The 12,870-nt window shown below is 51.2% G+C and overlaps 1 protein-coding gene across 1 annotated transcript in view; it reads right to left on the bottom strand.

Moving 5' to 3' along the window:
- Positions 1 to 602, bottom strand: part of atg2a (autophagy related 2A) — a 100,799-nt gene extending 100,197 nt beyond the window's left edge. Inside the window, exon 1 of the mRNA XM_048619616.1 lies at positions 319 to 602. Coding sequence (XP_048475573.1) covers positions 319 to 486 — 168 coding nt within the window. The 5' untranslated portion in view covers positions 487 to 602. The remainder of the gene's footprint in view (positions 1 to 318) is intronic.
- Between the last annotated feature and the right edge of the window lie 12,268 nt (positions 603 to 12,870).

The following is a 12,870-nucleotide window of genomic DNA, read 5'->3' as shown; positions in this document are numbered from 1 at the left end:
GTTGATGTGATCTGATAGACTGCTGTATTGATGATCAATATGAACTGATTGATTGTAAGTGGGAACTGATGGATTATTGATGTTGTGTAAAGATCTGCTCTATTGATGATCAATATGAACTGGTAATTGATGTGTTTCTGATGGACTGGTCTATTGATGGTAAGTGGGAACTGATGGATTGTTGATGTTGTGTGAAGGTGTGCTCTATTGATGATCAATATGAACTGGTCATTGATGTGATCTGATGGACTACTCTACTCATGGCCAGTGGGAACTGATGGACTTTCGATCTGCTCTGTTGCCCAGCCTCCCTCTTACCCAGACGTCGAGCTGGACCTCTCTGAGGCGCCCGCTGCCGTTGTATAGGTCCAGGCTCAGTTGCTCCAGAGTCAGCCTCTCCTCCAACAAGTGGCCCAGGTAGTGCTGCAGCAGGTAACGGCAGGCCCGCTTCTTGATCGAGCTCGACCAGGGGAAAAACCATGACATCTTAGCAAGCGGCCCCGGGCCGCCACCAGCATCCCCGGGGGCCCTCTCATCCACGGGTGTCACTCACTGGGTCCAACAGCAACAGCCACCTCCGACCGTCGCCATTGCTCAGTCTTCCTCTGCTGCTCAGTCAGTGCGCAGGCGCAGCTGGGCAGCCAGGGGGCGTGGCCGGCGACTGGTCCCTGCGCCACCTGGCGCTCAGGAGGGTTAAGGTTCACCTTCTACTGTGGGATCCGGAGTGGTCAGCGCCACCTACAGCAGTGGAGGGTTAACGTACACCCGCTACCGTGCGGAAGAGTGAGAAATCAGCGCCACCTAAAGCTCTGGAGGGTTAATGTACACCTTTTACAGTGGGATATGGAGTGTTCAGCGCCACCTACAGCACTGTTGGAGGATGTGCTGAGGGAGCGCCGCTCTGTCAGAGGTGCAGTGTGTCAGAGATGAGTGAGAGTGCAAGGGAGGGCTATTTGCTGTAACGCACCTCAGTAACCTTGGGCTGACTGCCAACAGTGATCACCTTCAAATAAGGTGTGAGGGCCAAGTCTGGCCTTTTGTGATGCACCCCATGGCTGAATAACCTTCCAACCATTGTGACAAAGGGATGCTTGGGGTTTGCCATGTGTGAAACTCTACAGCCTCATCTCACCCTGAACAGCGCTTCTCCGTGATCAGAAACATTGAAGAGAAACATATGAACCAGAAACCACACAGGCTGCAATTTTCATCCACATTGTTTTAATCAACCAGACATTAACCCTGGACAATAAAATCAGTGTGCACTATAACAGCTCTCAGACAAACACAGGCAGATCCAATCAAAATACTTCCAATAATCCCTGAACTTCCAACTATCCCACCGTCAGTCCTGTGCTCCCATCTGGGAGTGAGATTGCCAACGGAACATAACACATGAAGCAAAGCACAAAGGGAGACCGACTTCGATTGAAATATCCGTCTTTCTCTTTGTTTTCTGTTAGTTTCACAATCACTTACTGTTCCTGTCTGTCTCTCTGTATCTCTCTGAACCTCTATCCCCTCTGCCTCTATTGCCCCCTTTTGTCTGTCTCTCTCTGTCTCTAATTATATATTTGTGTATGTGTGTCTCTCTGTGTGTCTGTGTGCATCTCTCCCTTTCTCTCTCTGTCTCTTTGTGTGTATGTATCTCCGTGTCTGTATGTATCCGGCTCTTTCTGTCTGCCTCTCTCATTCTTGTCTCTGTGCCTGTGAGTGTCTCTCTGCCTCTCCCTGTCCTGTGTGTATCTCTTTCTCTGTATCTATTTTTTTTCTGTATATCTCTTCCTCTGTGTGTCTCTCTATCTGTCTCTCTCTCTTTGTCTATCTGTGTCTCATTCTCTCTCTGTGCTTGTGTGTATCTCTCTCTCTTTGTGAATTGTGTGTGTCTCTGTCTCTCACTCCATCTCTCTGAGTCTGAGTGTGTCTCTTTCTCTCGCCCTCCCCATCTTTCTCTCTCTCTCTGTATCTCTCTGTCTCTTTCTCTCTGACGGTGTCTCTCATTCTCTCTCTGTGCGTGTGTGTGTCTCTCTTTCTATCTTTCTCTCCCTCTGTATCTGCGTCTCTCTGTCTCTCACTGTCTCCTGTTTGTCTCCGTGAAGCGTGTCTCAACTTTTTTGCCCCATCACCTACTCTTCATCCTCTGCTATGATTCGAATCTTGCTTGACCAGACTTTGATCGAAGGCTAGTCGAGTTAGTTTTAATGATTGCAGAAAGGATTGTGTCTTCTAATATGTTTTTTAAAAAAAGCACGTTAATCACAACTAGAGATGAACAGACTAATTAATTTTCAACGAAAATCATAAATTACTTTTCATATCATTCCTGCAAAACCTATGTCATTGATTGTATTCCCCCACATCTCACTCCGCCAAAACAGGGTTGAGCTCCTCCCTGAGTCAGTGATGTCGGCCCGCATGTGAGCTATTTGACTGTGGCAGGCATCACTGCTGGAATCTTGCAAGTGGCTTGACAACAGACAGGGGTCTTGTTGACAGCAGTCCCTAAGCATAGAATGTTGGTCATTTGTAATCTCAATTCACCATCCCCAAAGACCTTGAGGCGATCTCCCACCTCCTCAGTACCTTTGCCCATTCCCAATGCTCCCTACACCCCCACACCCACACACACCGTCCCAACAAACCACCCCAGGATCCTTGGAGATGCTTGCTTTAAGATTCTGAGAGACCACCTCCGTTAAAGCCGAGGGGTTCGGCACGGTAGGGCACATTCCCCCCATGCCTTGAATTAAAACGCAAAACCTAGAGGAATTGGTGGGGTGGGGGGTGGGGGCACGAAGATACCAAGGCACAGGGTTAGCTGCGATTTCTCATTGCACGTCAGAAAGCCCTGCAGAGGCTAATCCTGCCCTCCTCCACCACACCGCTCCCCCCCACCCCACCTCAGGCAGTCAGTCATGGTTTTACTCCATTCCCACCTGCTCGGGTCCAGCCTGAGGGAGCACCCCCACTTGTTCAGTGGGGGCGGAGGTCAAGGGTCAATGGGTCTCTGAGAAGAGCTCCCAGCCTGTGATGAACGAAGTCGCCAAGACTATTTTTTTTTTAAAGAAATGAATCGTCATTAAATATTAAATAAATACAAATAGCGGCCCGCGCCCTGGCAAGGGCTCAAGGAGCACCAGCAAACAGCTGGGCGGCCATTTTAAGTATAAAATGGCAGCTCAGGTTCCCTGAAATCAGTATTCAGTTCCCTCTCCCACACAGGGTGTCTATTCTGACCCCCTTCTTTTATAACACATTTGCCAACTCACCCCCCCCTCCACCGCCCTCACCATCCCATGCAACCCCACCCTTGCTAAACACCCCCTCCCCTTCATCGTGGCACGTGACTCTCTCACTCTTGTAAGTATAGGACTTACAGCCCACCCTCCCAAATAATGTCGCTGTATTTAGTAACCCTGTCCCCCCATCACACACTCCCCTGGGCAGGGACAGCACGGGGTTAGATACAGAATAAAGCTCCCTCTACACTGTCCCCCATCAGTCACTCCCAGGACAGGGACAGCACGGGGTTGGATACAGAGTAAAGGTCCCTCTGCACTGTATGATACAAGCCCCTTTCCTCTCTGGAATACACCTGGTGGTGAGGGATCCGTCTTTTACCACCGGGCAATAGCAAAGTCTGATCCCGCGAAACCACACATCCAGAGGACAGAGGGGGAAATAGCATTCTCGTCCCCGCGAGTAAAAATGAACAAATGTTCTTCACCATGTTTTCCCATGATGCAGCGCCCCTGGTGGGCGGCGTGTTTCTGTCATTCCTCGGACAGTTTTACAAAGCCTGTGAAAGATCCAGCAGGTATTGATTACCCAAGTCCATGTTGAAATCCGCCACAGTGAAATCCACTTCGATCTCGTCTACCGGAAAGCGCGCGGGCAGATTTCCACTCGCGCCACCCACCGCTGGGTACCATTGGCTACAGGCAGCGGCCACTGCCTCGCCCATCGCCTTGTGCCCGGCCGCAAGGGAGGCAGTGCACTCGACCTTCGGGCCCCGCAGCACCGACTGGCAATGGGCACCGACGAGCGGCGCACAGCCGCCGGCCAGGTGGACGTTGGGCCCGTGCACCACGTCCGCCAGGGGGCGCCTCGGGCAGTTGGCGGAGCAGGGCACCTGGGCGGGCCCCGGGGTGGGCGGATCGGCATACTGCAAGGTGCCCGTTGGCATTTGACCCTCGAAGGGGGCGCTCCCAGACGGTCTCCCTCGTTGGCGGCCTGCTGCCGATTGCCTGCTGTAGCGAGCCCTGCGGTTCTGGAACCAGACCTGTAGGGGGCACAACACACACACACACATAGTTGGCATGAGGACCGCTTTCTGCAATTAACCACGGCCCACTAGTTCCCACCCTCTTCATCTTCCCTCTCAACTCTTCAGCTGTGGAAACGCTCGCACAGACCTTCCAGTACCTCCAGACCCCGACACGTTCCAGGGTCCAACTCCGAACCACCCACTGCCAGGCCCTTCAGCTCATCCCAGACTCCGCGCCCCTTCTGACCCACACTTGGCATCAAACTCTGCCCACCCTTCTTCGCTGTCTCCTGGTCAGTTTGGTAATTCTCGTCCCTGTGTTCAAATTTCCCCACTGCCCCTCGTTCCAAATCTCTGTGAGTGGGATCTGTGTTGGCCACCCTCCGAGATCCCCTGTGTCCCACCCGTCCCTCCACTATTGGCACCCTTCCCTCCAGCTGGCCCACAGTTTGCGATCTCTGGGAATTTGGAATTCCCTCCCTTCCCAATCTTTCGTTCTCGCGGCGGAGGGATGGGAGTTGGGAGGCAAGGGAGAGCCGGAATGGAAGAAGGTTGCAGAGGTGGTCGCTGGGATAGGGAGGGATCAAGGGTTTGTGAAGGGGATAGGAATTTTCACGCGGAATTCGGGAGGAGCAATGGCCGAAAGGGAGGTGAGGGCAGAAGTTCAATCAGATTGTTGACTTGGAGATCCTGGCCAGGGGTGGGGGGAGGTGGGGGTGTGAGGAGGGGGAACAGTGATCCTGGGCATCCTTCCTTCCTTTTTCTCCACCCCCACCAGCCATCCCCAGTCCTGATGGGAGCAGCCCATCCAGCGGGAAGGATTTGATCAGTGCATTGAGTATAGGAGTTGGGAGGTCATGTTGAGGCTGTACTAGACATTGGTTAGGCCACCTTTGCAACACTGCGTTCAATTCTGATCTCCCTGCTTCAGGAAGGTTGTTGTGAAACTTGAAAGGGTTCAGAAAAGATTTACGAGGATGTTGCCAGGGTTGGAGGGTTTGAGCTACAGGGAGAGGCTGGGGCTATTTTCCCTGGAGTGTCGGAGGCTGAGGGGTGACCTTATAGAGGTTTATAAAATCATGAGGGGCATGGATAGGGTGAATAGCAAAGGTCTTTTTCCCTAGGGTGGGGGGAGTCCAAAAGTAGAGGGGCATACGTTTAAGGTGAGAGGGGAAAGATATGAAAGGGACATAAGGGGCAACCTTTTCACGCAGAGGGTGGTGCGTGTATGGAATGAGCTGCCAGAGGAAGTGGTGGAGGCTGGTACAATTACAGCATTTAAAAGGCATATGGATGGGTACATGAATAGGAAGGGTTTAGAGGGATATGGGCCAAATGCTGGCAAATGGGACTGGATTAATTTGGGATATCTGGTCAGCATGGACGAGTTGGACCGAAGAGTCTGTTTCTGTCGTGGACAGCTCTGTGACCCTATGGGTTGGTGACTGACTGGACTGGAAGGAGCCAACAGGACAAACTGAGGCCACTCAGCCCCTTGAATTGACCTCCTTGGCCAATCACAGTTGGCCTCGATTCTTCTGCTTCTCGGCCTGCACTTCCCCCACCCCCCCACAATCCATCCCACCCTTGTTTCCCAAAAAAGGACGAATTATATTCAACAGTGGGGCAACCGCAAAACTCCCCCCGATGCCAGACGGGCGAGAATTCCAAAGATTTACCCTCCCACGACCCTCACCGCACACCTTCCGAGGAAGAGTATCCCCTTTCCCCAAAATACGGAGACTAAAAGACTGCACACAGTATAGGTGGCAATCCTGGAATGGGTTGTCAAGGGTTGTCGGGCAGGGGTGAAGGCTCATAGGTCATCCCCCCCACCCACCCCTAGCCCATGATGCTCCCTCACTGCCATGGTTACTCTGAAGGCCTGAGAGCTCCTTACGATGATGCGGGCGTCGTCCACATTGAGGGCCTTGGACAGGGTCTCGCGGGTCCACACGTTGGGGTATTTACAGACGGAGTAGGCTTTTTCTAGAAGGTTCTTCTGCCAGCTGTTGTACTTGGTCCTCTTCCGCCGCCGCGGACCATTCACTGCGGCTTGTGGGGAGGTCATCAGTGTCGCCTCTGGGTCGGGGGGCAAACAAGACACCAGGTCAGGGGCTGATTCATAGGGCCCAAATGAAAAAAAACCCAAATCCTCGTAATCCTGGACATTCCCGTAAACCCCCTCTGAGATAACACCACCGTTCCCAATCCCAGACATCCCCATAACCCCCTACCCCCCAAGTAAAACACCACCGTTCCCAATCCCAGACATCCCCATAACCCCCTACCCCCCTACCCCCCTACCCCCCAGTAAAACACCACCGTTCCCAATCCCAGACATTCCCATAACCCCCTACCCCCCTATCCCTCTACCCCCTAGTAAAACACCACCGTTCCCAATCCCAGACATCTCCATAACCCCCTAGCCCCCCCCAGTAAAACACCACCATTCCCAATCCCAGACATCCCCATAACCCCCTACCCCCCAGTAAAACACCACCGTTCCCAATCCCAGACATCCCCATAACCCCCTACCCCCCTACCCCCCTACCCCCCAGTAAAACACCACCGTTCCCAATCCCAGACATTCCCATAACCCCCTACCCCCCTATCCCTCTACCCCCTAGTAAAACACCACCGTTCCCAATCCCAGACATCCCCATAACCCCCTACCCCCCTAGTAAAACACCACTGTTCCCAATCCCAGACATCTCCATAACCCCATACCCCCAGTAAAACCCCACCTTTCCCAATCCCAGACATCCCCATAACCCCCTACCCCCAGAAAAACCCCACTATTTCCAATCCCAAAACCACGTCCAGGAAGCCCCCATTCCCAATCCCAGACATTCCCATGATCCCCTCTATTAAGCCTCTCCCTCCTTAATCCTAAACACCCCATCCCAATCCCAGACATTAATCCCGCCTCTATTAACCCCTCCAAATCCTACATTGTCCACTCCAATCCCAAACATTAATACCCGCTCCATTAAACCCCCTCCCAATCCTGCACTCCCTGCCCCAATCCCAGGCATCACATTAACACCCTTCCATCCAGCCTCTCCTGGTCCCTTAACCCCATGACATCATCAAACTGCCCCCCATTCCCTCCCAAAAGAAGGTGAGAGAAAGGGTGAGGGGAGACTGGGCAAGGTCAGAGAGAGAGACAGGGACAGGATGATATGTGTGTGCGAGAGAGAGATAGGGCATGAGAGAGAGAAACATCAGGTATGTGAGAGGGAGAGAAAGACAGAATGATAAGAGAGAGGGAGAGACATCAGGTATAAGAGAGAGGGGAGTATAGAGAGAGAGAGACATAAGTCTTGTGAGAGAGAGAGACAGAATGATAAGAGAGAGGGAGAGAGACATCAAGTACGAGAGAGAGAGGGTTAGAGAGATAGCAAGAGAGACAGAATGATGAGGGCATGAGGGAGATACACAGTGATAGAGAGAGACAGAGAATGACTCAGTGGTTAACACTGTTGCCTCACAGCATCAGGGACCCGGGTTCGATTCCACCCTCTGGTGACTGTCTGTGTGGTGTTTGCACATTCTCCCTGCGTCTGCGTGGGTTTCCTCCTGGTGCTCCGGTTTCCTCCCACAGTCCAAAGATGTGCTAAATTACCCATAGTGTTCAGGGATGTGTAGGTTAGGTGCATTAGCCATGGGAAATGTAGGGCTACAGGCAAAGAATAGGGGGGGGTTTGGGTGGGATGCTCTTCAGAGAGTCAGTGTGGAACCGTTGGGCCAAATGGCCTGTTTCCACGCTGTAGGGATTCTATAGAGACAGAGGGTAAGAGAGAGAGGCAGGATGATATGAGAGCGAGAGGATGAGAGGAAAGAAACAGCACAGTGGAAGAGACAGCAGACAGAGAGGAGAGACAGAGTGATGAGAAATTGGATGACTGGGAGAGAGAGCGAGAGTGATAGGATGAAGGGAGGGACAGTGCCAGGAGAGACTATACACAAGGGTAGATGTATAGATACAGGACGAGGGGAGAGAGACAGAGAGATCAAGGCAGGGGATATGGTATGGGGAGAAAATAAAGCCATAGAAAATAGAAGTAGGTCATTCGGCCCTTCAAGCCTGCTGTACCATTCAGCAGGATTGTGGCAGATCATCGACCTTAGTCCCCTGTTCCTGTTTTCTCTCCCACTCCCTTTGATCCCTTTAGCCCAAAGAATTATATCCAACTCCTTCTCTGCTTTCTGTGGCAGAGAATCCCAGAGGCTCCCCACTCTCTGGGTGAAGATATTTCTCCACATCTCAGTCCGAAATGCACCCCCCCCACCACTACACCCGTAATCCTTAGGCTGTGACCCCCCTGTTTCTGACTCCCCGGGTCATTGGGAACATCATTCCTGCATTGACCCTGTCTGGTCCTGTTGGAATTTTATAGGTTTCTATGAGATTCCCCTCATTCTTCTAAACCTCAGTGAATATAGTCCTAACTGATCCAGTCTCTCTCCATACGTCAGTCCTGCCATCCCAGGAATCAGTCTGGTAAACCTTCACTGCACTCCCTCCATCATCAGAACATCCTTCCTCAGATAAGGAGACCACAAACAGTGCACTGATCTCTGCAGTATCCCACCAATCACTGCCTGCCACTCAGGCAAAGACCTGTTTAACATAGAACATAGAACAGTACAGTACAAGAACAGGCCCTTCAGCCCACGACGTTGTTCCAAACATGATGCCAAATTAAACTAAACCCTTCTGCCTGCCCTTGGTCCATATCCCTCCATCCCTTACTTATTCATGCGTTTATCTAAAAGTCCCTTAAATGCCCCTATCGCATCTGCCCCCACCACCATCCGCTGGCAGCACATTCCAGGCTCCTACCGCTCTTGTGTAACAGAACCCACCCCTCCCATCTCCTTTGAATTCCATTTCCCCACCCTCACCTTAGCATCAGACACTTCAACCCTGGGAAAAAGATTCTGACCGTTTATTGCAACTCTGTGTTTCCCGTCTGCTGACCAGTGCTCTGCCCATCTCCTTACAGTAACACCCCAAACCCATGTGCTTTACTTTTACATGTTAATCTCTATTGTGGGACCTTATCAAAAGCCTTCTGAAAGTCCAGGTAAACCACATCCATTTGCTCATCCTTATCAACCCTACTAGTTGCACCCAGTCGATCTTTCAAATATGGCTTCCCTTTTGTAATTCCATGCCTACTTTGTCCAATCCTGTCACTCTTTTCCAAGTTCTCTGTCTATAAACCTGTTGCAACAGACTCCAGCACTTTCCCCACTATCGATGTCAGACACATGTGTTTACAATTCCGTTTTTTCCCTCCCCATCTCCCTGTTTTGAATAGTTGGGTTACACAAGCCCCACCCTCCAATCTGGAGGAACTGTTGCACAGTCAGTGGTAAAGGCTAAGAGTAAAGGAGAGAAAGAAGAGAGGGGGACAGGGAAGGAAGAAAAAGTAGGAGACAGTGAAGGGGAAAGTCAGGGTGGACAGAGGCCGACACTCACGTGGAGAGAGAGAGAGAAAGGGACGGAGGGAGTGAAAGGTGAGGGAGTGGGGGAGAAGAGAGATAGCGAGGGGGGAATAGATTCATACAGCAGGGAAACAGACCCTACGGCCCAACTCGTCCATGCCTTTCCCAAACTAAACTGGTCTGATTTGCCTGCGTTTGGCCCATATCTCTCTAAGCCTTTCCTATCCACGTACCCATCCAAATGTCTTTTAAATGGTGTAATTGTACCAGCCTCCACCACTTCCTCTGGCAGCTCATTCCACACACGCACCACCCTCTGTGTGAAAAAGTTGCCCCTCAGCTCCCTTTTAAGTCTTTCCCCTCTCACCTTGAAACATCTCTAGTTTAGGATTCCCCACCCTGGGGGAAAAGACCTTGGCTATTCACCCTATCCATGCCCCTCATGATTTTATAAACCTCTATAAGGTCAGCCCTCCACCTCCAACGCTCCAGGGAAAATAGCCCCGGCCTCTCCCTATAACTCAAACCCTTCCAGTGCAGTCAACATCCTGGTAAATCTTTTCTGGAGACTGTTGAGCAGGGAGAGAGAGAGATGCAAATCCCGGGTAGGACAGTGAGTCCTGGGCTTGGCTGGGATCAGAAACGATCCCAGTAAAATCCTCCTGAACCGTACTGGGGGAGTGAAACAGTCGGAAAGCAACACCCAGACTGCACCCTGCAACACCAGCTTCCTCGCTTCATTCATTTTCATGTTTTTAAAAAACGGAGCAACAATTCAGTCAGAGAAAGTAAAGCAGGCTCCTCACCCATGAGAGCTATCTCTTCCTTGGCGTTCTGGCCCAGATCCCAGCTGGGAACGTTGTCGAGTATCTTGCCCAGGCGAGCCTCCGTATCCTGCAGAGGTTCCATAGCTCAGTCTGTCTGAGTCTGTGTGTCAATCTGTCTGGAATACTGTTGCCTTTTTGCCTGTTAGAGAACAAGCTGCGAGGCCCTCTCCTTTATAAACCAAGCCTGAGGAGCTCTCCAAACAAGCCAAGACTTGATAGCCCTGGTCAAACTCTGTCCCCTCCCCTTTCTCACACCTTCCCAGGTCTAATCCACAACATAAGATAAACAATGCTCCCAGCCCCACACAAACACACACACACACACACACACACACAGAGATTTACAGACAAACCAACAAATATATAGCCATGCAGGAGAGAATTTACCCTTTATTTTACAGAATGCACGTTTCGATTTCTTTTCTGAACCTTATTTTCACCAAAAGGGGAAAAGGCCCACTCTCAGAAGAAGAGGAAAATGTCATTTTGGTGACAGGAGTGGGAGGGCAGGGAAGCTGGTGGCTAGAATTTACAGGGTTTGAAATCATCGAAAATGTATTTTAAAGGGGTGGTGAGGGGCGGGGTTGGGGGTCACAGTTTTATCCTATCTCTGCTGGGTGACTCGCAAATTACTCATCTTAAACCCCATGGATCCATCTCCCACAGACTGCACAAGGCACTTGCTAGACCTCAGCTGGTGTGTTGTGTCCAGTTGTGGGCGCTACATTATAGGGAAGATGTGTGAGAGAGAGAGAGAAGGTGCAGAAGCAATTTACAAGAACAGTTCCAGGGATGAGAAACTTCAGAGATGATGGTAGATTGAAGAAGTTGGGGACTGTCCTCCCGTGGAGAGGAGAAGGCCGAGAGAGGGGGATCTGAGATAGGTTTTCAAAATCCCGGGAGCAGGGGGCTGGACAGAGCAGACAGGGAGAAGCTGTTCCCGCTCGGAAAAGGATCAAGAACGAGGGAGGGGTGTAGGTTTAAAGCGAGGGGTAAACGAAGAGACGGTGACATGAGGGGAAAACGTTCCCACCCAGCGAGTGGTCAATTTTTTTTTTCTCTTTATCCTTTCACGGGATGAGGGCGTCGCTGGCTAAACAGCATTTATTGCCCATCCCTAATTGCCCAGAGGGCAGTTAAGAGTCAACCCCATTGCTGTGGGTCTGGAGTCACATGTAGGCCCAGACCAGGTAAGGATGGCAGTTTCCTTCCCTAAAGGATGTTAGTGAACCAGATGGGTTTTTCCCGACAATCAGCAATGGATTCACGGTCATCATTAGATTCTTAATTCCAGATATTTATTGAATTCAGATTCCACCATCTGCCCTGGCAGGAAGGGGTAGGTCACCTGGAAATGTGGCAGAGGTGCTCCAGAGAAAGTGAGGAACCATCAGGCCCGAGGAGAGAAAGAGACAGACTGAGGGGGAGAGAGGACGAGGAATACAGGAAAAGACAGAGTGACAACGGAAGGAGTGAGAGTTAGAGACAGACGGGGAGTGAGAGAAAGAGAGAGACTGTTAGGGGAGTGAGGGAATGTGAGAAAGAGACAGGCGGATGGGCAGGGAGAGAAAGAGGGATAGAGGGGGTAGGGGAAGTCGGAGGGCAGGATAGAGAGAGAGCAAGGCAGATAGAATGAAGGAGTGATAGTGATGGACAGAAAGACAGAGGACAGACAGTGAGCGAAAGAGACAGAGGTGGTGGGAACTAAAGATTGAGGAAAAAAGAGAGTGACAGGCAGGGAAGGAGGGAGATAGGGGTACACAGGAGGTGGAGAGACAGAGAAGGAGTTGAAGGGAAGGAGAGAATATGAGAGAGGAACAGAGAACGGAGGTGGAGGGAAGGAGAGAATGTGAGACAGAGAAAGAAAGAGAGAGAGGGGGTGGACAGAAAGACAGAATGTGAGGGAGAGACAAAGAAAGAGAAAAGTAATATGGCACAGAGCGCGCGGTGAAAGTGTGAAAGTCAGTTTTGGGACTGGAATCCATCAGTGAATGGCAACAGGAGCTGATCCTATCAGTCCTATAAGGCAGAATCAGATCTTCCTCCCCTTCTCCCTCCTTCAATTAAAGAAAGATCTCAAAGTGGATCAGTGCAAACCACAGCACGGAACAACAAGATCCCAGGCTAATCTGGGGTGAGAGAACATTCCTAAAACTAACTGCTGCAGGGGTCCCTCTCCTGATCACCCCCAACCCTGTGCGTGTGTGTGTCTGTGTCTGTGTGTCTGTGTCTTGTGTGTGTGTCTGTGTGTGCGTCTGTGTGTGCATCTGTGTGTGTGTCTGTCTGTCTGTGTCTGTCTGTCTGTGTCTATCTGTCTGT

Source organism: Rhincodon typus, chromosome 43 (assembly GCF_021869965.1).
Source record: "Rhincodon typus isolate 14 chromosome 43, sRhiTyp1.1, whole genome shotgun sequence".
NCBI lineage: Eukaryota > Metazoa > Chordata > Chondrichthyes > Orectolobiformes > Rhincodontidae > Rhincodon > Rhincodon typus.
The sequence above is the reverse complement of the archived record's forward strand: the minus strand, read 5'-3'. Positions and strand labels throughout refer to the sequence as shown.